General features: G+C 44.1%; 1 protein-coding gene across 16 annotated transcripts in view; it reads left to right on the top strand.

Moving 5' to 3' along the window:
* HMBOX1 (homeobox containing 1) overlaps window positions 1–24,585 on the top strand; it is a 117,031-nt gene that overhangs the window by 43,748 nt on the left and 48,698 nt on the right. For 13 of the 16 annotated variants that reach the window (XM_063330721.1, XM_063330716.1, XM_063330709.1 and 10 more), the window contains exons 2-4: window positions 5,094–5,177; window positions 18,847–19,326; window positions 21,272–21,357. In XM_063330721.1, coding sequence (XP_063186791.1) covers window positions 5,155–5,177; window positions 18,847–19,326; window positions 21,272–21,357 — 589 coding nt within the window. In that variant the 5' untranslated portion in view covers window positions 5,094–5,154. Of the gene's footprint in view, window positions 1–5,093; window positions 5,178–14,476; window positions 14,578–18,846; window positions 19,327–21,271; window positions 21,358–24,585 lie in introns of those variants that run through there. The other 3 variants (XM_063330712.1, XM_063330713.1, XM_063330708.1) reach the window with 2 other exon arrangements.

Here is a 24,585-nt window from a genome sequence, read left to right as displayed (position 1 = left end):
GGGGTAAACAACAGCCTCTCTGAACATCTCTCAAGAGTAAAGGGCTCTAAGCTGGGAAGGTAAGGCTTACCAGGAGCTGCTCTCCGGAATCATAGAATCATTTAGGTTGGAAAAGACCCTTGGGATCATCGAGTCCAACCATCAACCCCACTCTACAAAGTTCTCCCCTACACCATATCCCTCAACACCACATCTAAACGAGTCTTAAACACATTCAGGGATGGTGACTCCACCACCTCCCTGGGCAGCCTATTTCAGTGTCTGACCACTCTTTCTGTCAAGAATTTTTTCCTAATGTCCAGCCTAAACCTCCCCTGCTGCAGCTTGAACCCATTCCCTCTTGTTCTATCGCTAATTACCTGGGAGAAGAGACCAGCACCAGCCTCTCTGCAATGGCCTTTCAAGTAGTTGTAGAGAGTGATGAGGTCTCCCCTCAGCCTCCTCTTCCTCAAACTAAACAGTCCCAGCTCCTTCAATCGCTCCTCATCAGATTTATTCTCCAGGCCCTTCACCAGCTTCGTTGCCCTCCTCTGCCCTCGCTCCAGCACCTCGAGATCTCTCTCGTATTGAGGTGCCCAGAACTGGACACAATACTCAAGGTGTGGCCTCACTAGGCTGAGTACAGGGGGACAATCACCTCCCTCCTTCTGCTGGTCACACCATTTCTAATACAAGCCAGGATGCCATTGGCCCTCTTGGCCACCTGGGCACACTGCTGGCTCATGTTCAGCCGCTTGTCAATTAGAACCCCCAGGTCCTTTTCTGCCGGGCAGCTCTCCAGCCACACTGCCCCAAGCCCGGAGCGATGCATGGGGTTGTTGTGGCCCAAGTCAGACACTGTTGTGGAATCTGCAGTCAGACACATTAAAAGTAGAAATCAAGTACAAATTTGTAATGGAGAGGGTGGTAAACCACTGGAATGAGCTAGAATGGATGGATCCTTGGGCTCTTGATGTTTTTGAGGTGAGGTATCTTCTGGACATAAGTTAAACCAGTAACAGGTTTGTTTTACTTTATGCTGGCCTCAGTGCAGAGAAGGTGACGCAGATGGAAGGTAAAAGCCCCTGTTCACAGACACGTGTATGCGCACGTGTGCACACACGCAGAGTCCAGCCAGAAGACCTGACGATTCCTACAGACCTTACGCTGTACGTCATTTAGGTAAAGGACATAATTTGAAATTTCCTGTTACTTCTAGGAGAGGATTGGCTTGTAATTATGCATGAGGTTGGGAATCTACCTTTATTGCGGATTCAGCAGTGGTAGAACTTCATTCTCAGGGCTGAATTTGCTCGTTTTCTTCTCCATCCGATGCACCAGGTATATCAGCAAGCTGAGACTTGGTTCTGCATTTCAGTAGCTGTTTCAGTAATAGCCCTATTGTCGTCGTGGGGCCGATGTCCTCAGGCGGATCCCAAGTTCAGCCACTGATCCTATCCTCTGTGGCTTTAAGCCAAGAATTTACCCCCTCTGTTCATGTTTTACTTTGACGAAATGGTGATATTTCTCTTCCCCAAGGACAAAAGCTTTTAATTCGTTATTTGTAAAGCCCTTTTTATGAACTGACCAAGGAAGGTATTAGTGAAATACAAAGTGGCGGCATTATTTTTTACTATGTGACTCATTCAGAAATTAAAAGGGAAAATGAATTTCTCTTCCAAGTAAGTGATATCAGCCTCATCTTTACCAGGTGACTTCCTCCTTGCTTCTGCGGGGCGTTGTGGATCCGGGCGAACTATACTTCAAAACATTTAATTGCATACAGTGAGAAATGAAGAAAACTGAAGTGGATCCCAAGAATGTATTAAAAATCTGAACTAAAATGAAAATGATTTCATGTCAAGTGAGACAAATGCAGAGTTGATACTCCAGTGCTTCACACTTCCACTTGTCCTTGGCACTGAGAAAATGAGATTTTTAATATCTAAAAAACAGATTGCCATGAAGACTCATCCATTGTAAATTTAAGCTGCCTTTATAGCAACTTAAGCTGGGGACAGGGTTGTTCATTACATCTGATTCTACAACTGTGGCCATGATTTCCATATTAATATTGAATTTTTTTTTATTGTCTGTACCAGAAATAGGAACAGGAGCTGGTAGCGTTTTCCCCGTGTTAGCAGATAATTTATTTAATGAATAATGGAAAAAGGGCAAAGGTTTGTGAGTTCTTACTTGCATATCGACTATAGATTGTGGTGACACCTGCTGCTGTGATCAAACCTGGTTTGGTGCTTTGGTTTATGCTAAAAGGAGACCGAGGGAAAGAGGGATATTGTTTCATGATTTCAGAATCATGATTTGTTGGTGGCGGAAGTTACGTTGTTCGGGACTGAACTTTTTTGGCTAAAATTACAGGCGAGGGGTTGCTTGTTTCCCGTCTGATGTGGCCTTAAATTACAAGAGCATTTGAGCAACCTTTACATGGGGGGAGGGGGGCGGGGAAGGTATTTCTGTGCCATTGAACTTTAGACCAACGTTGAGTCAAAGAGTATTTGTAACCCTTTTCAACGGCCGCCGTTCTGCTCTGGCATCAGACGTGGGAAGCGCTGGTTTCCCTTCCTTTCTCCGTAACTGCATTTGCATCCACAAGTCCAACAACCAAGGCAGACCTGAGGATTCCCCCCCGCTCGCTGCGTGGCCCCGTCTGTGACAGTTTGCCGTTGCGTTCAGACTGTAATCGTGCTGCCTCAAGCTTTAATGTAGCAAAAACTGAGAATTCCTCTTGCTTTCTCATGAGCTCTTTCCTGTTTATTTCTGCTGAAATGGTGTCATCCTCTGTCTGTGCTCACAGATCTGGAGTCTCTTGGAGAAGTTCCTTCTCCCTCCTCTGTTCACATCCCAAATTTGGGCTAGATCCTAATGGCTCTTCATTTATAACATCTGAGGTCTGTTCCGTTTTTTTTTTTTCTCTTCCATTAGTATCACTAATATCATTGTCCTGCCTTTGTCATCTCACACCTGAGTTACTGCAGCTTTTTCTTTGGCTCTTTATATCTCATCTTCTTGTGTTCCAGTTTTAATTCTGTGTTTCACGATGATGGAAGATGATCTTTTCTTTCATTTGTGGGTTTGTTCTTTGCCTCTTCCACACTCCGCACCCTGGAAGCAAATCTTTCTCTGAGGAATCCAGTTCTCTATCATTAGCCTCTCTGACCTTCAGAAAGTTTGTATATATTTAAGTCTTAATTTGTTACTCTTTGGAAAACAAAACAGCTCTCTGTATTAAACTCAAAATTTGGCAATAAGTCAACAGCATGATCTCATATTTTTTGTGACTGCTTCAGGGAAAATGTTTTAAATGCAGTTAAGAGATTTAACAGAGAAGTGTTTTGGTGTAGAACTATCTTTAAAAGGTTTTGGGTGGCTGATTGCAAGGGACTTATGTGTTTTTCTTTGCCATCCATCAGTACTTTGGTGTCAGGATTTCTCTCCCAGGCCACAGTACGTGACCTGTGGTCTGCTGGGACCACTCATCTTGTCTGTGACCTTGCTCTTGGCGACCTTTCCTGGAGAGGAAGAATGCAACTCGAGACCTAGATGTGGGCCAAATGAATTGTTTTGGAAATGGCAGCAGCCAGCTCTCAGCAGTTCCCTCCCCGAAAACACCCAGCACTTTCCTTTGCCACATCGGGGTGGGAGCAATCACGGGGCAGGCTTAAAGCCTGGGAAAGCTGGTGGCCAGAAGCTGACTGCTGCTACTTCTGGAAAAGCTCGTTCAGGCCAGCCTTTTGCCCTGAGAATTCCTAAGGTTTCCAGGAAGGAAGGAAAGGCGGGTGGGGAGAGCCACAGAAAGGATGGTATATTCTGTCTGTGCCCAGTGGACTCCATCGGGAATAGCTGCAGTTCTTCCCCAAAGCCTATAGCAGGTGTGGTAGAGGAAGGGTCATGCTGTAGCGTCTGGACCACTCTTAACCATGGAGAAGAGCCAAGACGTGTCTGTCCACAAGGCTTGGTTGCTAATATTACAGGCATCTCTTTATGGAGCAGAGAAAATCATCCCATGCAAATCCCGTTGCCGCCCTGCCCCCTTGGTTTCTGTTCCAGTTCACATAACGCCCATAGCCTGAAGTCTAAATACTCTCTCTTCGTTCTTTCTCCACCCGCCTGGATATAATATCCTGCCTTTCTCTTTCCCGTTGGTTCATAGTTTGACTTTTTAAGCACTTTCAGTCTGTGTTAGTTTGTGGGGAAAGACATCAGCAGTGATAGCTGAAGAAAATTCTGTTAGGTCATTCCTTCTCAGAACATAGTACCTGTCTTCTAAGCTCTTTGCGGATGTTAGCCAAATAATCCTTTTAATAGCTTTTGTGAGTTAAAAGGGTAGGTAACTGTCATAAGGCTAAATGATTGCATAGATTAATTTACTTGTGGGCAAAAGAAATCAATTGTAATTTAAATTTTTGTCTCTGGACTGATTACTCTACCAGACATCAACCTTCTGCTTAGGAATCTACCATGTGCGTGGAAGTGTGTGTCTGTGATTATATATGGGTCTGGATTAGTTACAGATTATCCAGAGTAATGTGACTGAACATACCCAGGTTTTAACCTATGGGCACGCACGAGCTCGGAATACTCAGCCGATGGGCCTTGTTTAGGTCTGTAAAGTATCCATTTATAACTTGAGTCGTTCATAATTCATGGGCTGTTTGGATGTAAAAGATTATTTGTCAGACTTTAAGACCATGGGTCGGTTGCAAACCATGTCAAAGCTCCCACTGAAGGCAAAAAGAAGAAAGAGGGTGAGGCTTTAACGATCCATTTAAAAAATAAAAACTGAAAGATGATATAAGAAAATTGAGTGGTTCCAGGGAGCATTTTTCTTAACCGTGGTTATATTTAGTGATTGGTGTACATTCTACTGCCTTTTAGCAGGGGGACAGATTGGGTGACCGAGAAGCATCCTGAAGGGGCCTGTCTGTGTTGTTTTTTAACGAGAAGTGATTTGGTGCTACTGCCTGGTGAAGCTGCCTAAGGTTGCCCTCTGTAAGCCGGTTGTATGATTGTAAGCCAGATAGCAAGAAGTCGGAATCTATTTGCCTTTCACAGAAATCTCTCATGGTTTTGTATATTTTAATTGTGTCTTACAGAATGGTGAATAACACTGAAGACCCTCAAGAGGCTTTATAACGTCCCATCCCCATGTAAAGTATGCTCAGAACTTTTCCAGTAGTGTAAGTACAAGCTAAAAAAAAAAATGCAGAAAAATGTAATGTTTGGTGGGGTTTTTTTTCTGTTAAGTTGTCTAAAAATAGCAGAGAAATGGTTACAATGATTCTCAGCACTTGCCTAAACTGGGGAGTTCTACTGGTTTGGTATCTGCTAGATATTTAAACCAGGGAACAGTTGCATTTAATTCCTCAGTTGGTCTGGCTGATAAGTTCTTTCTACTTCTACTTTCCTGTCACTGAAACAAAAGGAAAATCACGCAGTTCTTAGAAACTCAGCCTTGATCGGAGAAAGGGTATTGTTAAGAGAGAGATCTCCGTCCATCTACTGAACACAGTAGGGGGATACCAGCGCTGTGCAAGAGTTTAGCACCACTACGGGCTCGGTGGAAGGGGATGAGCAGACCGTTAATGTAGTATTACATAGCAAAGGCAGAAAACCTAGGGCGCCTAACCTAGCGTTGGAATTGGATGTGTTGGTCCAAGCAACCGCCGCTGTATCTTGAATCCCAGTACGAATTGAAGTTGCCTAAATCTCATTCTTGAATTTGAGCCTGTGAGTTGCTTCTTCGAAATGACTTCTGTCATGAATCTTCAACGTAATTGGTATCCATGCTGTTTCTTCAATAAATAAGCAAATGAATTCAAAGTTTGAAGCTTGTCAGGCTGAAAGGGGAGGCTCGACCTGTACTGTGCTGCCATCCGTCTCTCTCCCTGGCCGGTCCCATATCGCTGTTCCCCATACCTCTTTTTACAGGCAGGACCAAATGCTTGTCCACTGGCAATCAGATTCTTGAGATACTTTGACCTCTTGACTTCTGATTGTACCTCCTGTCAGACTGAGTTGGAAAGAGAAATCCTGCCTGCAGAATAGGTAGCAAGAAGCTGGGCTGCTGTGAATGCAGTCCCATTTTTCCCGGATAGATTATTTCAAGGAAGAAACTGATTCATCTAGCACATGGACAGTCATAGTGCGACTGGCAGCGCAGTCACAGAGGGGGTCACAGCAAACAATAACGACTACCAGGGGTTTTGTGTTGGGAACTAAACTACCAATGTATTTCAAAATGAATTCTTGATACGATCATTAATTCATTCCTTTCTGCTGCTGGTGGTTTAGTCTGCTGTTCAGAACTAGTCGTTTAATTTGTAGCCAGTCCTCTGAGCCACCTCCTCTTCTTTCTTTTGGCTGGAAATATGTTGGATTTCAGTATTAAAATCACCACTTGAAATTGTAAAGATATAGTTCACAGCAGGAAAGGAGTCTGGAGGTAAGGCCACGCTGCCCTGTGCATCTTTGTTATACTGGTAATTCAGAGTTCGCAGAGGGATCTCAGAGCTCCTTGTGCTTTGTGTGAGCACAAGGACAGTCTGGCAGCTGTAACTTTTAATCAGACTTTTAACATAAATTTCCAAACTGTGAATTATATAGTTTTAATTTCCTGTGCTTTAGTTAGATTTCAGTCATGTTCTGCCCCTGTACAGTTTTGGTTGGGTATCGGGGTGTTCTGTCGCTTTCTGGAATCGTTGTGGCACATTGATTTGCCCTGTTAATCAGCTGCCACCCTCCATCAGAGTAGTAGCAGCTTGCTCGATTTATTCCACTATATGTGCAGTTAATACGGTCATCGAGAATGCAATATAAGTATAGGTGAATAATTTTTGACTGAGTGAAAGCTGGGGTGAACCTATTTGGAGGGGATTAGAGAGTATTAAATTAGAGGAAACGGTCCAGGATGACCCATTTAGGTATAAATTTTCCAGATTAAACCATAGATACCTTCTTAAAAGGATAAGTAAGCATCGTGGTTTCAGAAGGGGAAAGAAAAAAAGAGAGTCTTAAAAAAAAAAAAAAAGTTTAAACTTAAATGCTGAGTAAGAAAGATTAGAATTGAACAGTCTAAAACCAACCATGGTTAGGGAGTAGTTTGGTTACCCCCACCACGCGGCAGCAGCCGCTGTCAGAAGAGCACAGCAGGCAGCTGGCTGCAGTTACCATTCCACCTTCCTAATTTTTGTCCACGCTTGGATGAGAGTCAATACTGGAGAGGAATTTGAGGCATGGTGTGAACACAAGACTCTCGATTTTGGTCTCACAAGAATTAGTCACTTATCTGAAACAAAGTCCTTCTGTAACCAGTGCAAGTACATCTCTACTGGGTTCTCCATAAATATAATGGGAATAATTACTTGTATTCCACAGGCTCACGGCAGTATTGATTAATTAATATGTGTTAATGGTGAGATATGATCATCAGTATTTGTGTTGCACGTTTCAAACTGTATCTCAAGGTGTGATCTGATAGAATTAGACAGTTTCAACATCGTCACTTCAAGTTTACCTGAATTGTCAGGCCGGTGCTTATGAGTCTAACGGCCAGCAATGACAGAGCTGTCTTGGGAGTGAGTAAAAGCCTGCTGAGTGGAAAGAAAATCTGTGAGTAATGCAGATGAAAAAAGACTAGATTGAAGCCTTGTCATCATTTAGGAGAAACAACAGAAAGAAAGGAAGTAGTAGATGAGCGATACCAGAGTCAGCACACATTGAAGAACAGACAGTGGAGTTACAGTGGTTTAGAGAGTCACCACGCGGCTCAGCTGTGTTAACTGTCCAGCTTCCTTGAAATGTGACACAAAACACGTTAATTAAACTTGGGTGAAAGAGGACTCAGCTAATTTGCTCTTTTTGTCTTCAGTGACAAGGTATCGTGTAAATAGTTGGTGGCTGTAGGAATGTTCAGTTGGCATTTTAAGCTTCCTTAACTGAAACAACGTCTTGTCTGAGCCCGGAGCTTTGCTTTAGGATAAACCAGATGAGTTAATTCATGATTTCACAGGCAGCTAAACCACTCTGAAAGCGACTGAAAAGAAATCTGTGATTCTGTGATTCGTTGCATGTGTGCATCTTATGTCTGCTTCTGCTTTTGGACAAATTGGTTTGTCCCTGTCTGTTGGGTTGGTAATAGCAGTCATCAGAGCCTTCTCGAAGCTAATTCGGCTCGCTAACCCAGCACAAACTAGCTATGGGTGGGCTGATTGATTGATTTTCCCGCTGGGTTAGTGAACTGAACTGGTCAGCGGAGATTTCCACCAAGTCCTGGAGCTGTGCAGAAGGGCAGGTCGTAGGTTGGTTCACCCTCTCTCACGCGTCTGCAGCGTCAGGACTTGCGTCTCTAGGTGTTCTCCTCACGCTCTGAGGGGGACACAGAAAGATACGGACTTGCCCTAAGAATACAGCCTGGGTCTTCTCTGTGTCACGCAAGAGGAAATTTCCCTAGTTCAGGTCTGGGCTACACAGAGAGATGTGTGTTGCTTTAAGAGCATTAATTGGGACGTGTGTTTCTCTTCAAAATGCTTTTAAATAAAATAAAAATCTAATGTGGAACCAACTGTGGCCAAAAGCCCATGGTTTTGCCAGTATCATTTATATTCTTCAAGGAGCTGCTGTTATCTGTTCCTGAGTTGTTCTCCAAGTATAATCTCTGTCTTCACTAAAACCGTGTGCTGGTAAAACTACACTTGCAAACTGTTTTCTAGTGGAAAAAAAAATTGCTTTATAGTTAAGCACAAAGTTAGCAGTAGGAAAGTTTCAGTTACTTGCTGGGTTTTAATTTTAGTTTTCTGAACTAACAAATTCCTCTTTTAAGAAAGTGTGTTGATTATTACTGCTGGCGATAGATCCTGAGGGAGAACGAAGGTGCCTGAACTACTTCAGAACGTCTCCTTTTCTTTACATGTGGAAGAGAGGTGGTGGAAATCCTGGTGATGCCATTCCTTGAAACTTGTCCTACACCTTGTCATATCTGATGCTATAGATGGACCCTGTGGGATGGCTGTATGTGTGGTGAGAAAATGCTCAAAATTTGACCAGGCACTTGGTCTGCCTTCTGGCAGAATGCCTGTGTGACTTTGAACAAGTCATTTTGTCTTGTCTGAAGGCCAGTCCTCTTCTGTGAGCTCCGGGTCTCAAAAATTAGCGTAGTTTTACTTCCCTCCTCAGAGGGTTATTCTATAGACAGATGTGTTTCAAGTGTCTAGATATTCCCGCTAGCAGAATTCATAGAATCACAGAATGGTTTGGGTCAGAAGGGACCTTAAGGATCATCCAGTGCCACCCTCTGCCCTGGGCAGGGACACCTCCCACCAGCCCAGGTTGCTCCAAGCCCCGGCCAACCTGGCCTAGAACCCCTCCAGGGATGGGGCAGCCACAGCTTCTCTGGGCAACCTGGGCCAGGGGCTCACCAGCTTCATAAGGTAGAATTTCTTCTGTATTTTTAACCTAAATCTCCCCTCTTCCAGTGTAAAACCGTTCCCCCTCGTCCCATGGCTCCCCTCCCTGCTCCAGAGTCCCTCCCCAGCTTTCCTGGAGCCCCTTGAGGGACTGGCAGGGGCTGGAAGGTCTCCGTGGAGCCTTCTCTTCTCCAGGCTGAACCCCCCCAGCTCTCTCAGCCTGTCCTCCCAGCAGAGGGGCTCCAGCCCTCCCAGCATCTCCGGGGCCTCCTCTGGCCCCGCTCCAACAGCTCCGTGTCCTTCCTGTGCCGAGGGTTCCGGAGCTGGACACAGTACTAGAATTAATAGAGAAAAATTCTGAGATTCTGTCTGCATTTTAATAAAGGATTGGTCAGATTCTGAAGTGAACTGGAGGAGGCAGCGGACAGCAGTGTATCTACCTCTTGTAACCCTGACAGCTGAAAATACGTGACTTGCCAGTCTGGTGTCTAGGTTAGGGCCACGTCTCGGTTTTATTGCCACAGTGACTCTGTTTCTTCACGCGGGTTAAAGACAGTATTTCGGTGTGTGGGTGAGATTTGCTTGGCTGTGTAACTCAAGCGCACGAGTCCTGCCCTCATTCTGTTACAGGGCTTATATATCCAAAGTTTAGCCTTCGTCTCCCGAATCCAAGAGCTTCTCCTTTGCTCTTGGCACAGGTTTGGGCTTTGGGCCCTGGTTCAGCACTCAGCTGCCATTACAGCTTTTCTCTCTGTTCGTTAGTCCTTCTGATCCTTCATTCTGCCCTTGAATCCAGCCTCAGAGTTTGAATTCCTGCCTCGTTGCCGCAGAACTGCAACAATAGTAGGAAACCCAGATTTTAGAAGTAGGGAAGATTAGGGTTAGACAGATAAGGTGTCAGTGTGAATCAGTCTGTGCCTTGAGTAGAATTCAGAAGTACCTGGCTCCCAGCCCTGTGCTTAGTCAGAGGTCAGTCCCTTTTGTAAGACTTGGATTATGACAATAATTGGCATTTATATTATATTTTTGCCTTGTAAGATCGATCTCAAGTTCTCTCTCTTTCCCAAAGATGTAAAGTGGATACTGTAAAGCGGAGTAAGTTACTCACCCAAGTGGAATCAGTGGCAAAACCGCTAGGGTTTGCTTATTCCCAGTGTGCTGGTACCCAGTAAAGATCTTTTATCAGCAGTGAAGAATTTCAGAGACTGAGTGGAAAAACAGCTTGTGTACAACAAGTGAATCTGGGTTTGGGGCTCTTTAACCAGCTGAGAAACTTGAAGCCTTCCAAAGAAATGATATGTTGATATTCTGCTCTCAGCTTGCCTTCTATAATTTGTGTAGCGGTGAGTATTTGATTACGTTGGATTTATTTTCAGAAGTTTCAGGCTGCTCTTATTAACTGTCACCATTTTGATCGAAAGCGTATGGCAGCGTTCTGCATTCATAAGACAGTGTTTTGCATTCATAAACAGAACCGGTGACGTTTAACCTCGATAGATCAGCTTGTAGTCTGATTTCACTCCTTGCTGCAGCGCGAGGCTTTCGTTTCCCTGGGATGAGAGCAGTCATTACAAGCATTACATTTTGTTTGTGAATCAGGATGAATGGGAGTAGAGTCCTCTTTGAAAATCAGAACTAAGAGATGCAACTGCAGGAGATAATTATGCTAACGTATGGGTAAGGATGGCTCTGTGTTCGTTGACATGATGAGCACTCGAGGCCTGATTTTTTTTTTTTCTTCTCTCTCTTGAAAACTGGTACAACTCCACGGAAAATACTGGAGTTGCAACTGATGAGCATAAGTGTCGGCTCAGATGAGTCAGATCCTTAATCCTCTGTTGCGCCCCAGAATTCATAGCATCAACTACTGTTTTGAAGGCAGCTTTGCTTAATATGGTGCAAAGCTTTGGGCGTTTCTGAAATATTTAAATTGGCTGTGAATAAAAGGAGATGCACTTTTTCAATACGAACAGAAAAGGCCAAAGCTTGAATTTCAGAAGACTAGATAGCGTTATGCCCTAAATGTCCCAATTTTGTTTCAACAGTGCCTTAGAGCTGCAGTTGATGGGTCACAGTCTTTGGCTCTGAAGGTGTGTGCACGGCGTGCACCGTTTACTTTGTGATATACGTCAACCGCTCTGTTTGTGGACCAGCTATAGCTCAGAATGAAAAGTCCCTGTCGAGCTTCTCGTAAGAACCAGCTGCATCCTTTGGGGTGGGTAACAGCGGGGTGAGGTGTAGAAAAGGAAGGAGGAGTAAACAAAGCTTTACTTGGGTCCTTGGATCTCATAAAAACGTATGCAGAGAGAAACAAGCTTGCCTAATATAAAGTATGGTTTAAAAATTAACAGACTGGGCAGCTGGAAGTGGAGTTTCTTTGTAGTCACTGGTTCTGATAGAAAGCATCCGGAGCTGTAGTTCATGAGAATTAGGTTGCTGAATATCAGGCCAGTTGATAAGCAGATTATATTGCCCTTGGAAATAGCCATGCCATCCTTAATATCCATTTTTGCTTGCTGTCTGGCTCAGAGACCGTGTGTAGAAGGGAAACGTAGCAGCCCAGTGACACCAAACAAGGAGCCTTACCCCGGTGCGCCGTCTGGGGACTGGGCACGGCTGCCCTCTCTGCTTTTTATGTTTTTAATAGCTGGAGGACATCCATCTCCGCAGTTGTTCAGATAGCAGTTCTCACTAGTGCTATAGGCACATACAGGCAGGAAAAAAATCTGGCAGGCTAAGGAGTTCAAGCAGTGAGAAAGTGTGTAAAACGCTTGTTTAGTTAACTAGTTGTAGAAAGTAATTTTTTTGCTCTATGCTTTGGGATAACCTACTTCAGCTGAAAAGCCACAACTTAACCTTGTGATTTTGCTCTTCCGATTAAAGGGCAAGATTGTGTTCAGTGACACAAGAAAGCACGTGTTATGTTGTAAAAAAATGATGGTGCTACAGAAGATAAGATTACAAATTCTGGAGATACTGTTAACAGGACAGTGTATTGCCGTCAGGGTCCTACCCGGGACCAGCAGCATGTGCCATGTGTCAAAGACGGGTAGAAGTTGGCATCTCTCCCCATCCTCTTTGCCACGGTTGATGTGACTTTATCAGAATCATTCTTAAACCAATTTCCAGACTTCGGATCCTGTTCTGAACACTTTGGCTCTAGCCCACATCCATATAGTGCAGATTATATCAAATATAGGTCTTATATTAAAAAAACGCAACTAGTTTTGGAAGTCTTGAGCCTTGTAGAGCTTATTAGATAAAGCCGTGAATTTTAATGGAAATTTGGGGAAGGACCTCTGCAGAAGAGGTTCTGTTCTCTTCAGTGATGCTAGAGTACTTCCTACTCATGCACACTGAGTAGAAGAGTGGAAAAAATGATTTCTTGTGATCATTAAAGAGTCCAGAGCCATTTTCTCAAGTGTTAGAGGTGTTAAGGCTGGTGTCTGGCCTTATTCCCAAATGGGTAATTGAATTGCTTTGAACTTCTGCAAGTTCAATTGGACATGGGCTTAGCTCATAGCTGTTTTTATGGGATTATTCCGCTGTGTTCCATCACCTAGAAAGTTAGTGCCGGGTAAATGATTCTTGTATCTGTGTGGGCTTGGGCTATGACAGTAGGTGAGAAAACCTTGCTGCGTTTTTCCTTAGTGTTCTCCATGAGATGGAGGAAGACAAGGGAAGAGGACACCTCGCTATTTGGCCACGTACACCCACTCAAGATCAGTATTTTCCAAGTGGGGGGGGAGCCCCATATGTAAAGGGTGAAATTCATACAAAAAAAAGAGACTAAATGAGTCTTGGTGGTATGGTAAGGAAAGGTAACGGTATTGAGAGAAATTACGCTCCTCAACAGCCTTCACTCCAGAAAGTGCCGTTATAAGGGAGAAAGAGTGATGCTGCATCTGGCGGGCTGAGTCCTGCTGGATATTTTATATCTGTGCATTTGGGAGTGAAAATAGTCTTTTTTTTTATTTATTTAGCTCCTTATAGTTCTGCTTTCAATCTGATATTCAGGGACCTCAGGTTCCTTTTGGGTGAGCCACGAAAGATAAGCATGAAGTTTTAATGCTTTATAGATACCAAGAGGCAGTAAGTGGAATTGGGCCATCTTCCTTGGGGTGTGACTGCCAACCTAATGTAAGAAACATAAATAAGTTTGATATTTAAGCTACCGTTTTTCTGTCAGGATTTGAAAAAAAGAACTTGATTTATTTTAAGGACAGGATTCAGTTGTTAAAAAAAAAAAAAAGGCGAATTTTAGTTTTGAGCTTAATTAGTACTTTGCGGAGGTCTTGCTTTCAAAATCTGGGGGAGAAAAATGCGTGGCAATCCCCTTGGTTGGCGCTTTTCTTCCCCCAAATATCTCCCCAAGGAAACGTGACAGCCCCTTGTACCTGGTGAGAGTTTAGCTAACCGATCGGAAGATAAGGCATGCGATCATAAGCTAAGATCTGCTATTGTTGAGGGTATTTTGCTACACTGGCAGCAGAGTTTGCCAAAGTTTGACCACAGCAAAGCAGTCGGTCCCCGGTCTTTTTGTTCTCAGGCAAAGTATTTGCTCTCTCTCTTTTCTCCTGCACCCCCCCGGTCATTCTGCTTGTCCTGTCTTATTGGACTTCTTGTTACTTTTGCAGTTGATTGTATTTCACGAGGCAAAAGAGGGGGGAAGCAAATTGAATTACAGCTAGCCAGAGGAGTTCAGGAGGATAAGAGGCTCTTACAGCAATATGGGGGGGATGAAGTAGTGGAGAATATCCATTAATTAATGAGGTGAATGAAATTATGATGATTCTAAAATGGTTGATTGACTTAACTGCTTTTTAAATTGATCTTTAAACAGGGTAAGTTTATTAAAATATTTTAAAAAGGGAAAGTAACTGAAGCCCTGCTAGAATAACAGTTCTAAATAATGTTACTGTAGTTATTCATTAAAAAGCAGTAAATAGTTGGCGATGTTGGAACGTGTTCAATAATACCGCGTTTTGCAATATTTGTTTTGGGTTTTTAATGGAAAATTCCCGGTTCCTGCAGTTGTTTTTAGTACATAAAACTCACTCAGAAGCGTTGTTTCTAGATCTCATGGTTGTGTAGAAAAGCACAGGAAAATGTGAATAGGCGTTCAAAATGAAGACGACCAATAAGAAGTATGTCAGATGCAGTATATGCTGTGGATGTAAGTACAAGCAAGGCAGTTTTTACATCTCTCTGTGGCATTAGCGAGAGCAGCAGTGAGATACTGTATCCGATTTTGGTGCTCTTATCTTTTTAAGCGTTGAAAAATTATAGGGAAGTTGTCTGAAAGGGTTGGAGGGCTAGAAGAATACTTTGCATGGACGGACAGACAGCTCATTGATTCTAGCTGGGTGTTTTTTTTTTTTTGTTTTTGGTGGGTTTTTTTTCAAATTGCCAACATTTTTCCAGTGCTTGTGTTAAACACAGTATAACGGATTTAATTTGACAGTAGGTTTGCTGCTCTCAGATGACTTCGTGCAAGCCTTTTAGAACCAGTCCACAGATTCACAGGACTCTGTAGAACACGAGTTGGAAGTCCCTGAGTATCTGTATTCTTACGGCAGAGGATGGCCTTGTCCAGCAGCCCTTGCATCCCTGTGCAATTGAAATTACTACACACGCACAGCGGATCCCCGCTGCATCAAAGTGGGACAAATTGGAGGTCAGATCACTTTCCCACATACAGCCGCGTACGACAGAAGGTCAACCGTTTCTCTTGCATCTAAGAACACTGCAGTTCATTATGTGTAATTCACTAGTAATTCACTAAAGGATACTTAGAATTCGCTACAGGATTATGCCTAATTCACTAAAGGATATTAATTTGGCCTGAGAACCTAGATCTAGAAGCTGAGCCCTGACATATTAGACAAATTAGGGATCACACCCGAATTTTAAAGAGAATGACTGGCCGTGGCAACAAACTGCTGCAGGAAATAGTAAGTTCTGTGTTGCTTGGTATTTTTGAAGCCATCTAGAAAGTCATGCTTTTGTCAGATGTGAATTTTTTGGTTCACGAGGCTAGAAGGACAAAAGTTTTGAACTAGGTAATCTAAAGTATGTTTTGGTATTAAACATCAAAGAGTCAATAAAGTAGGAATACTGAGTAGAGGTAACTCTGGGTGGAGGTTCTGGTTCATTACATTCTCCAGTTTGACAAAGTACTTGAGCACATGAAACTTGGTGTTGACAGGTAAATGACCCAGGAAATGGTGATGTTAGAAATACAGGTAAGAAATGACAAAAATGAGTTTATCGCTAAGAAACGGCAAGCTGGCTTATCTAGTGCAAACCATCTCAAGGCCAAACGTTTAAGAGATTTTTCTACTTGAAAACCACGTTACTCGGAGCTGATGTGTGGGGCGCTCAGGCAGTACGGGAGTTTGTGGTGCGAGTCAGTAAGTCAGTGGGATGCTTTATCTTCTCACAGGGCCTGGAGAAGAGGGTTGAGTGGCTCTGCCGCCCCCAACGCGGAGGCCAAACCTAGAACACGGTGTCTGTTTCCAAATGCTCCTTGTCAAGCTCTGAACGTCTCAGTCTGAGATGTGACTTCCAAATTTTAGTTGTTACAATTCCAGTCAGTTGCTAGTCTACTGCTGCGTTGGCTGCTGTGCCCTCCTTTTAGTAGAATAATCTGGGTGCTTGTCTTTTAAAATTTAAAATGGCTTGTACGTTTTCAGTAATCAATTGTCCAAAGGACAGCACATTCTTGTCGGACCGAAGCACTTATATGGCCGTAGTCCGTCTGTCTCCTCACATAGTCATTTTCTTGGATGGGAGTCATCCCCTTGCGTTGTCCTCCTGCTTTTCCCACACACACACTCTTGAAACAATGAAAAGGGCTCAATATTTGCTTGATGAGGCCAAAGATAGGATCTTCTTCTCATTTATGTGTTTTCAAGGCTACAAATGCCGTTTTTTGTGGATTCATGCATCCTGGCTTTGTAGCACCATGTCTGTGCAGCTACACTCTAGCTACAGCTCCACTAAACAAGCCAGTTCTCGGTGCTGTTCTTCAGCCCCGGGACCACTTGGCCACATCCATGCTCCCAGACACTCTTAGCCTTGAGACTGAGTTCCATGCAAATTCTTGAAAAAGGAAAAAAATCTGTGAATTGGTCACAATCACTGAATCACAGAATGGTTCAGGTTGGAAGGGACCTTAAAGATCATGTAGTTCCAACCCCCTGCCCTGGGCAGGGACACCTCCCACCAGACCAGGTTGCTCAAAGCCTCATCCAGCCTGGCCTTGAACCCCTCCAGGGATGGGGCATTGACAACTTCCCTGGGCAACCTCTTCCAGTGCCTCACCACCCTCACAGTAAATAATTTCTTCCTCATATCCAACCTAAATCTCCCCTCTTTCAGTTTGAGGCCGTTACCCCATGTCCTATCATTACGCTCCCTGATCCAGAGTCCCTCCCCATCCTTCCTGTAGGCCCCCTTTAGGGACTGGAAGGCCACTATAAGGTCTCCCTGGAGCCTTCTCTTCTCCAGGCTGAGCAACCCCAACTCTCTCAGCCTGTCCTCCCAGCAGAGGGGCTCCAGCCCTCTGATCATCTTTGTGGCCCTCTGCTGGACCCGTTCCAACAGGTCCATGTCCTTCTTGTGCTGAGGACTCCAGAGCTGGGCGCAGTACTCCAGGTGGGGTCTCACTAGAGCAGAGTAGAGGGGCAGAATCGCCTCCCTTGACCTGCTGGCCACGCTTCAAGTGCCCTGGTTGGCCAAAACTGCGCCAAAGACAGTTACAGTGATTTAATAATGCTGCAGACAACGGTGTGTAGGTGCTACGGTGCCTCTTCCTGGGCACTATTCAGTTTACTAGTATTGGCGTGGCTGTACCTTCTGACTCGAGGATAGACCTGTTCCCATGGCCCAGGTCAGGTCTGTGTTGTAAGATGTTACTCCCCTGAAGAGATTCTGTTGCTACAACACCAAAACCTATGGGCTTGGTTTAGTTTACTCTGATTCATGTATCTGAAAAAAGACTAAACACAGCAATTGGAAAAGTTCTGTCACTCTGTGGCTTCTGTCGGGGACTTCTCTGTGCCAGTGCAGACATGGAAATGAGGAGTGATCTTCAAAATTTGTGGAGAGGAATAGGCAGCCTTGTCCCTGGAAGGTCTAGCAGAATTGTGACAGCCGTCATCCCTCTCTTGGTTTTCAGAGGGTCCTTGGAATTCTTACTTGACTTTCCTGAGGCTGCTATTTGTCTGCTCTCACTTGTAGGGGTTGAACATTAGCTCTGTCATGTCTCCTGTAGTTTGAGTGATCTCTTCACCCTGCTCTCCTGCAGGAATTGTAATAAACCCTGGACTCGTAAGAACATTCACAAGAAGGATGGAAAATGCCTTGATCTCCTTGCCAAATTCTGTCTGCCCTCCATCTGCCATCCCTTCTTCTCATGTTCATGAGTTTTGAAGGAGGTGATCTTGTCATTTGTATGCCATTTGGATCTGTACTGAGGAGATTTAGGAAGGAAAGACATTAAGGGAGCATATTGGGATATTTTAAGTTTTTTTTTCAGTTCTGTTTCTGGGCTTTGTAGCAAAAACGTAGGATGTTCATTGTTCTGGTACACTGGGAAGTTTAGGAGTTAAAAATGCTTTTGATGAGCCGCCATGATGATTGAGTTGCATGAGAAGCCTGCCTTTGGAGGGGAAGAGGCTGTAGACTTATTTCTTTAAATGAAAGCTCCGTAGTAATTGGATGTGCTGCACTTCCCTTGTTAGGGCAGGCGATCTGTGACAACATTCCAGGTTCAAGAGTTACTAACTTCAGAAATCGAGCTTCAGAAATGGGACTTCAGTCAAATCAACTTTGGTCCTACAGGCCACTAGAATTTCCGCTACGTGTGTTTTTTATCTTCTTTTTTTCAAGGTAGCAACAAAAAGTTGAGGCAACTTGAACTCTTCAAACTTAAGATTCGAAAGAGTTGTGATTCATAAATCTCACTTCGTAACTGGTTAAAACTTCTCCAGAAAAACTTAACCTCTGGCCTTGACCTAACAGTTTTGGAATATGGAATTTCTGGCTGGTGGATATATAGCAGTAGCAAAATTTTGTCTGAAATCCAGTTGCAGCCTTAATTACTGAGCAACCACTGTCTCTCTGGAGCAGCGGTTTATGAAAAGCGAAAGGGTGGTAAGTGCAGGTTTATTGTAGAAGGCGTAGGGAATGCCAGTAGAAGAGAGAAATGCTATTTGAGCACTTCAAAGAAAATAAGCCCTTCTGGCAAGTAGTGAGACTTGCATTCGTGGGAGGTTGCCTGCTGAGCTTGTTTGGAGGTGGACCGTTGGGCTGCCATCTCTGTCGTGTGTGACTTAGAGTTGGACCAGAATTGATCTTTCCTGCATGTAAGCTACTTTCCATGTAGCACAGAGAACTATGGAACTGAAGTATTTGCTTTTACATTTTACCTTGTTTTTAGTCTGCTGGAAACCATGTCTCACTACACCGACGAACCAAGATTTACCATAGAGCAGATAGACCTGCTTCAGCGCCTGAGACGTACAGGAATGACCAGACATGAAATCCTCCACGCGCTGGAAACCTTGGATCGTCTTGATCAAGAGCATAGTGACAAATTTGGAAGAAGGTCTAGCTACGGAGGTGGTTCCTACAGCAACAGTACCAACAATGTCCCAGCATCTTCCTCTACAGCCACAGCTTCAACACAGACCCAGCATTCTGGGATGTCCCCATCACCGAGCAACAGTTACGACACCTCCCCACAGCCTTGCACTACTAATCAGAACGGGAGGGAGAGTAACGAGAGGTTGTCTGCGTTCAATGGGAAAATGTCACCTACCCGCTACCCACTTGCAAACAGCTTGGCTCAAAGGTCGTACAGTTTTGAAGCTTCTGAAGAGGACTTGGACATTGATGACAAAGTGGAAGAACTGATGAGGTTAGTAGAAGTCCTTGTAAAAAGTTCGGAAATTCAGTGTGAGAAGTCCCTCAGGAGAAATCTGCACGCTGGAGCACTGCTCTAGCAGTGCTAGGTCTTCCCAAGAAAGTGGGAGCTGCGTTAGACAGCTCTTCCCCGACTAGTTCCCTAACGGTCACTGTCTCACGTCTCTCACCTGCCTCTTAGTCATGTGCTGATAACCCCTGGCCTTGTGCGGGTATCCCACAGGCTGGTTTACTGTTGAAATATTTTTTCCCGTGCTGTACCGGAAATAGAAATTCATGTCTGTACGTTAAATTTCCACCCTACTCTCATTCAGAAGACTTCCGCGTGTCACTTCACGTGATGACTCCTCCGCTGCATACCAGTTGTATTTCCTTCCATGTGCAGGGGGAGCAGGGAATCTGCGTGGTTAATGCTTTCCCCTGGGATCTGCAGAGCACGTATGTTCTCTGTTTGTAGTTTGTGGCAGGGGCTGAGTCTCTCTGGGATTTGCACAGGCTGCAGACTGGCACAGGAAAATACAAACAATGAAGAAGAAGCAAAAGTCTTCGGTGAGAGGCCGTTGGGTGGTTGGTTTTTTTTTTTCTGGACTGACCTTCCTTTACTTTTAGCTGCTTCCTTTTCAGCAGTATAGCAAAGATTAAAGGAGGGGATTATAGCGCTGAGGATGAAGGTCAGAGTCAGTGGGCTTGATAGCAAAAAGAAATAAAAGGAAAGGCCAAATGTCTCAAAACAGTTGTGGTCATAATGTTGGAATGTCTGTTTTTCCCCAAAATTGCAACATTTACGAAGTACCTCTGAGAGAACTAGAGGGTCCGTCAGCTCCAGGATGAAAATATGTTTGAAGGAGTTTGGGGATTTAGGTCGGGGTAAAGGTGTGGCTTTTGGGGGACAGGGTTAGAGATGAGCGGTAAGAAAAACCAATCGGCCTCTCTTACTGTCGGCTGCAAGATAATGGAATAATGCAGGAAGGTGGTGAGCGTAGCAGTACGCAGGAGTTGCCATTGCTGAAGTTTAGTCATTCCTTTGAGTTTTGGGTTCCTGTGCAATAAGTCTTATTTAAACTGAAACTACTGTTATTTGTAGGCATGTGGAGGATGAGTGGTGGGTACAGAAATAACGAGCCCACAACACAGCATTTATTTTGCATTTACATTTGCAAGCTTGAATCTGCCTTGAATGTTGCTGGGGCACGAGGGGAGAAGGGGAAGGGAAATTACCAAATAATAAAGCCTAATAAATCCTGGTGTTAATTGTCTGCTCTTCTTGGGAAGGGAGGGAGGAAGAGGAGGGAGAAGTATATTTGCTGCGTATCACAGTTCCTGTGTAACCTCCAAATTATTTACTTCTTAGCACAGTTTTAGTCCCTTCTGAACTATCTTTGCACACCTTGAAAAAAATCGTACAAAGGCTGTAAATAACGGGCACTTGTTCATTCAGTGCAAGCTGTGGACTAAAAGGTAGGGGTGGGGGGATGCAGGTTGCAAAATCTTCTCTCCTTTGGGTCTTTTCCTTGAGAGGTCGGAGAAGGTTTGTGTATGTATATTCATTTGTGTAGCTAACCATGCAGACCCTGCTATCCTTTATTTTTTATTTTTTGTGCCTCATTTTTATGACTGAGGTTTTTATGCTGGTATGAGAGATTTATTCATCCCTGTGTAATGAAACTTTGTACATTCCATATGGCAGAGCTGCACCTAATATGAATTATACAGGACATGAGTCATCCATTCTGCTGCTAGGGTACTTTGATCAAACGTGACACTTGTTAAAAGAAGTGTCCACTGGTGAGGCACTTTGACGATTTTAACGCCTGCCTTTCCCACTCCTCGTCCCCTAAATAAAGGAAATAGAGCCATTTTGTATCTTCAAAGTAGACTTTGGTCTGTCCGTCTTTGTGTGTGTTCTTTTGTTTGTGTTTGGTTTTTTTTTGTTTTGGTAGGAGGGACAGCAGCGTGATAAAGGAGGAAATCAAAGCCTTCCTAGCCAATCGGAGAATCTCCCAAGCAGTTGTTGCACAGGTAACAGGTAAGAGCTCGGGGAGTCCTTTCTTCATTTTGGGAAACTGTGTCTAACCGCCTATCTGTGCACGGTGCAGATGTTGGAATATTGCTTGGCTTTCTGCATTGCAGTGCAGATCTGTCAGCTTAGTCATGATAATGTATGCCTTTGATTTAAGACCCATTGTCCCGCACATCATGGAACTTCCCCAGTGAATCACTTTTTCTTTTTTTTTTTTTCTTTTTTTTTTTTTGTGGCTTGCGCTAGCAGATTTTATTTTACAGCATTATAATAAGCCCAAAGTTCTTATCTTAAAATTAAAATAGTTTTCCTTAATTCTTAAACTGTTTGTTGAGTGCGGCAAATAGATGCGTATCTGCATCTCTATGTATGGAGAGAGAGAGAGATAATAGGTATTTAGTTATATTATAAAATGTATATGAAAAGTCAGGAGACACAGCTCTAGCTGGTATCACTACATCCAGGAGTCAGATTATGATAGTTTGAAGGTTTTCAGTCGCTTGCCTTTGAGTCACGATTAATGAAAATCAGATGGGAGGTTGAGGGAATGACCATATCGGCTCAGATTTTACCTAGAAGGAGAAGTAGCTCTCTTTTTGCCCTCTGCCCTGGACCTTCTCTCTTTCACGTTCAGGACAAGTGAACGGACTGCAGTAATACCGCTTCTTCCTTGGGTGTGTTTCCAGAGCTTTACACAAAGAGTGATGAAGTCTTACTGCTACTCCATGGGATGGGATGCTATTAGTTCTCCTTTCCAGGCTCACATTGGTTGTCCGGAACAGCATAGCTGGTAGCGTATTTAGGATGAAGACTTGATGATAAAATACAGATAGCTCAATCCCATGTTATACCCATAACATTTATTCCTTTTCAAATGCAAGCTTGAATAAAGATCTTGAAATAGATCATTTTTAAGGTTCCTTGATGACTAGGAATGCCAAACCAGCAGGAGGGAAGTTGTTCTTTTATGATATTTCTAGTATTTGAAATGTCAGAAGAACCCATCTGTCTGGGAGATGTGGGTTTGCAGACATGCTAGCAGTTGAGGTGGGCAGGCAGAAATGGGTATTTGCGCCATGGCGCCAGGAATTCCTTCCACGTCTCCAGCTCTTCTCTCTGATCTTGAGCAAAATTACTTGTCTTTCCCTGGTTTCAATTTCATCTGTAAATTCATGAGATTAACACTTTGTATAACTCTAGGAATGTTATTAGCCGTATCAGATGCTAGCACTAGTACTTCAAAAATTAAATGCTAAGTCTGGTTGCTTAAATTGTACCTGAACTCTGAAGTTTTGGTAGTTAGTGGGTCAGCACCTACTTTTGTGCAGTCCTTGCCTGAATACAGTCCTGTAATAACCCATCTCTGGATTAACCTCTGTATAACATCCTTCACGTCTACCAGCAAGTCAAACTAGCTTCCCCTTCAAGAGAAGTAGTGCAAAGAGGAAAAAGTTACAGAAAAAGAGTCTTATCCAAAACAAGCCATCATTTTATTAATTTTTTTTGGTCAGTGGGACTACTGCATGCAGGGCCATTGAATCAGAATCGCCACACCGAGTCTAAGACAGAGACTGTATCAGTAAAAAGAACCACTCTAATTATAATTAGCCAGGCATCTCGGTGCATGTCTTGATACCCCAGCAGGCAGACTGCAGCAAACTCAAGACCAGTCTCACACCCATCCTGCTCAACCCTACTGCGTAACGTGGAGAGAGGATCTAGAATGTACACATACAGTGAGCAGGGAAAATATTACTAGATCATAGAACCATAGAATGTGTTGGGTTGGAAGGGACCTTCAAAGGTCATCCAGTCCAAACCCCTGCAGTGCGCAGGGACATCTTCAACCAGATCAGGTTGCTCAGAGCCTCATCCAACCTGGCCTTGGATGTCTCCAGGGATGGGGCCTCCACCACCTCTCTGGGCAACCTGTTCCAGTGTTTCACCACCCTCATTGTGAAGAACTTCTTCCTAATGTCTAATCTAAACCTGCCCTGCTCTAGTTTAAAACCATTGCCGCTCATCCTATCGCTACATGCCCTTGCAAACAGCCCCTCCCTGGCTTTCTTGTAGGCCCCTTCAGGTACTGGAAGGCCGCTATAAGGTCTCCCCGGAGCCTTCTCTTCTCCAGGCTGAACAACTCCAACTTTCTCAGCCTGTCCTCCCAGCAGAGGGGCTCCAGCCCTTGGATCATCTTCGTGGCCCTCCTCTGGACCCGCTCCAACAGGTCCATGTCCCTCTTGTGCTGAGAGTTCCAGAGCTGGACACACAGATCATAGGATCATAGAATCATAGGGTTGGAAGGGACCTCTGGAGATCATCTAGTCCAACACCCAAGATGTCTCTTTCTAGCCTGTCAGTGGGACAGAATGAAGACTGAACTAATGACACTGTGGTAATATCTTATTTTCGAGCTAAATCAATGGGAAACCAAGTACATCTAAAGGTTAAATGGCTATGTTGTTTTGCAGCTGACCCAGTAGTGTTTCCATGGGCATTTCAAATAAGAAAGTGATATTTTGCACATGATGCCGTTTCTCAAGCAGAGATAGCTGCAAGGCTTGTGCTGCGCTGTGTCGCACCAGCCGTTTCCTCCTGCTCCCCTTCGCAGTGGAGCTGTGTCATCCTCCATATGCCTGGTGGGAAGGTCTCCGGGAGCCGATTCATTTTAAATATAACCCGTAGCCTTGTGTATGCAGATGCGCGGTACTTCTGTGCCACTATTAAGTACATAGTTATGGCTTATCTGAAAGGAATAGTAAATCTCAAAGAGATGTTTGAGGACCAGATCAAAGAGTGTGCTCAGGACTACCGGGGAGAAACATCAGCTTCTTTTCAAGAGCACAGGATGGTGAAGAGTGACTGAAAATAGCTCGGGACAGAGATCCAGAGCAGAAAGCTTGTGTCCCAGCGCTCTCACTTCCAGAGTTGTCTTCAGCCTGATGAGTGCTAGTTGACTTGTGTATTCTTCAGATGTCTCCAACATCCCTTCCCATTCAGCTGTGAAACAGTCTCCTAAGGAAGGCCTGGAAACCAAATGGTGTCATCTTGGTATTTACAGACTTAGTCTTACTGGTAAAGCTGTTCTGTAAATAATTCGGTAAACAAGAGGAAAAATAGGTAAATAAAATCCAGAGTGGTCAGTAGCAGATGGTGTAGGGGAGGACCGTAGGCATGAAGTGATGTCTTTTCAGAATGCTGGTCAGCCTCCAGTGATCTGTATCTCAGGGTCCT

This window comes from Chroicocephalus ridibundus, chromosome 3, assembly GCF_963924245.1.
Source record: "Chroicocephalus ridibundus chromosome 3, bChrRid1.1, whole genome shotgun sequence".
Classification (NCBI taxonomy): Eukaryota; Metazoa; Chordata; class Aves; order Charadriiformes; family Laridae; genus Chroicocephalus; species Chroicocephalus ridibundus.
The sequence above is the reverse complement of the archived record's forward strand: the minus strand, read 5'-3'. Positions and strand labels throughout refer to the sequence as shown.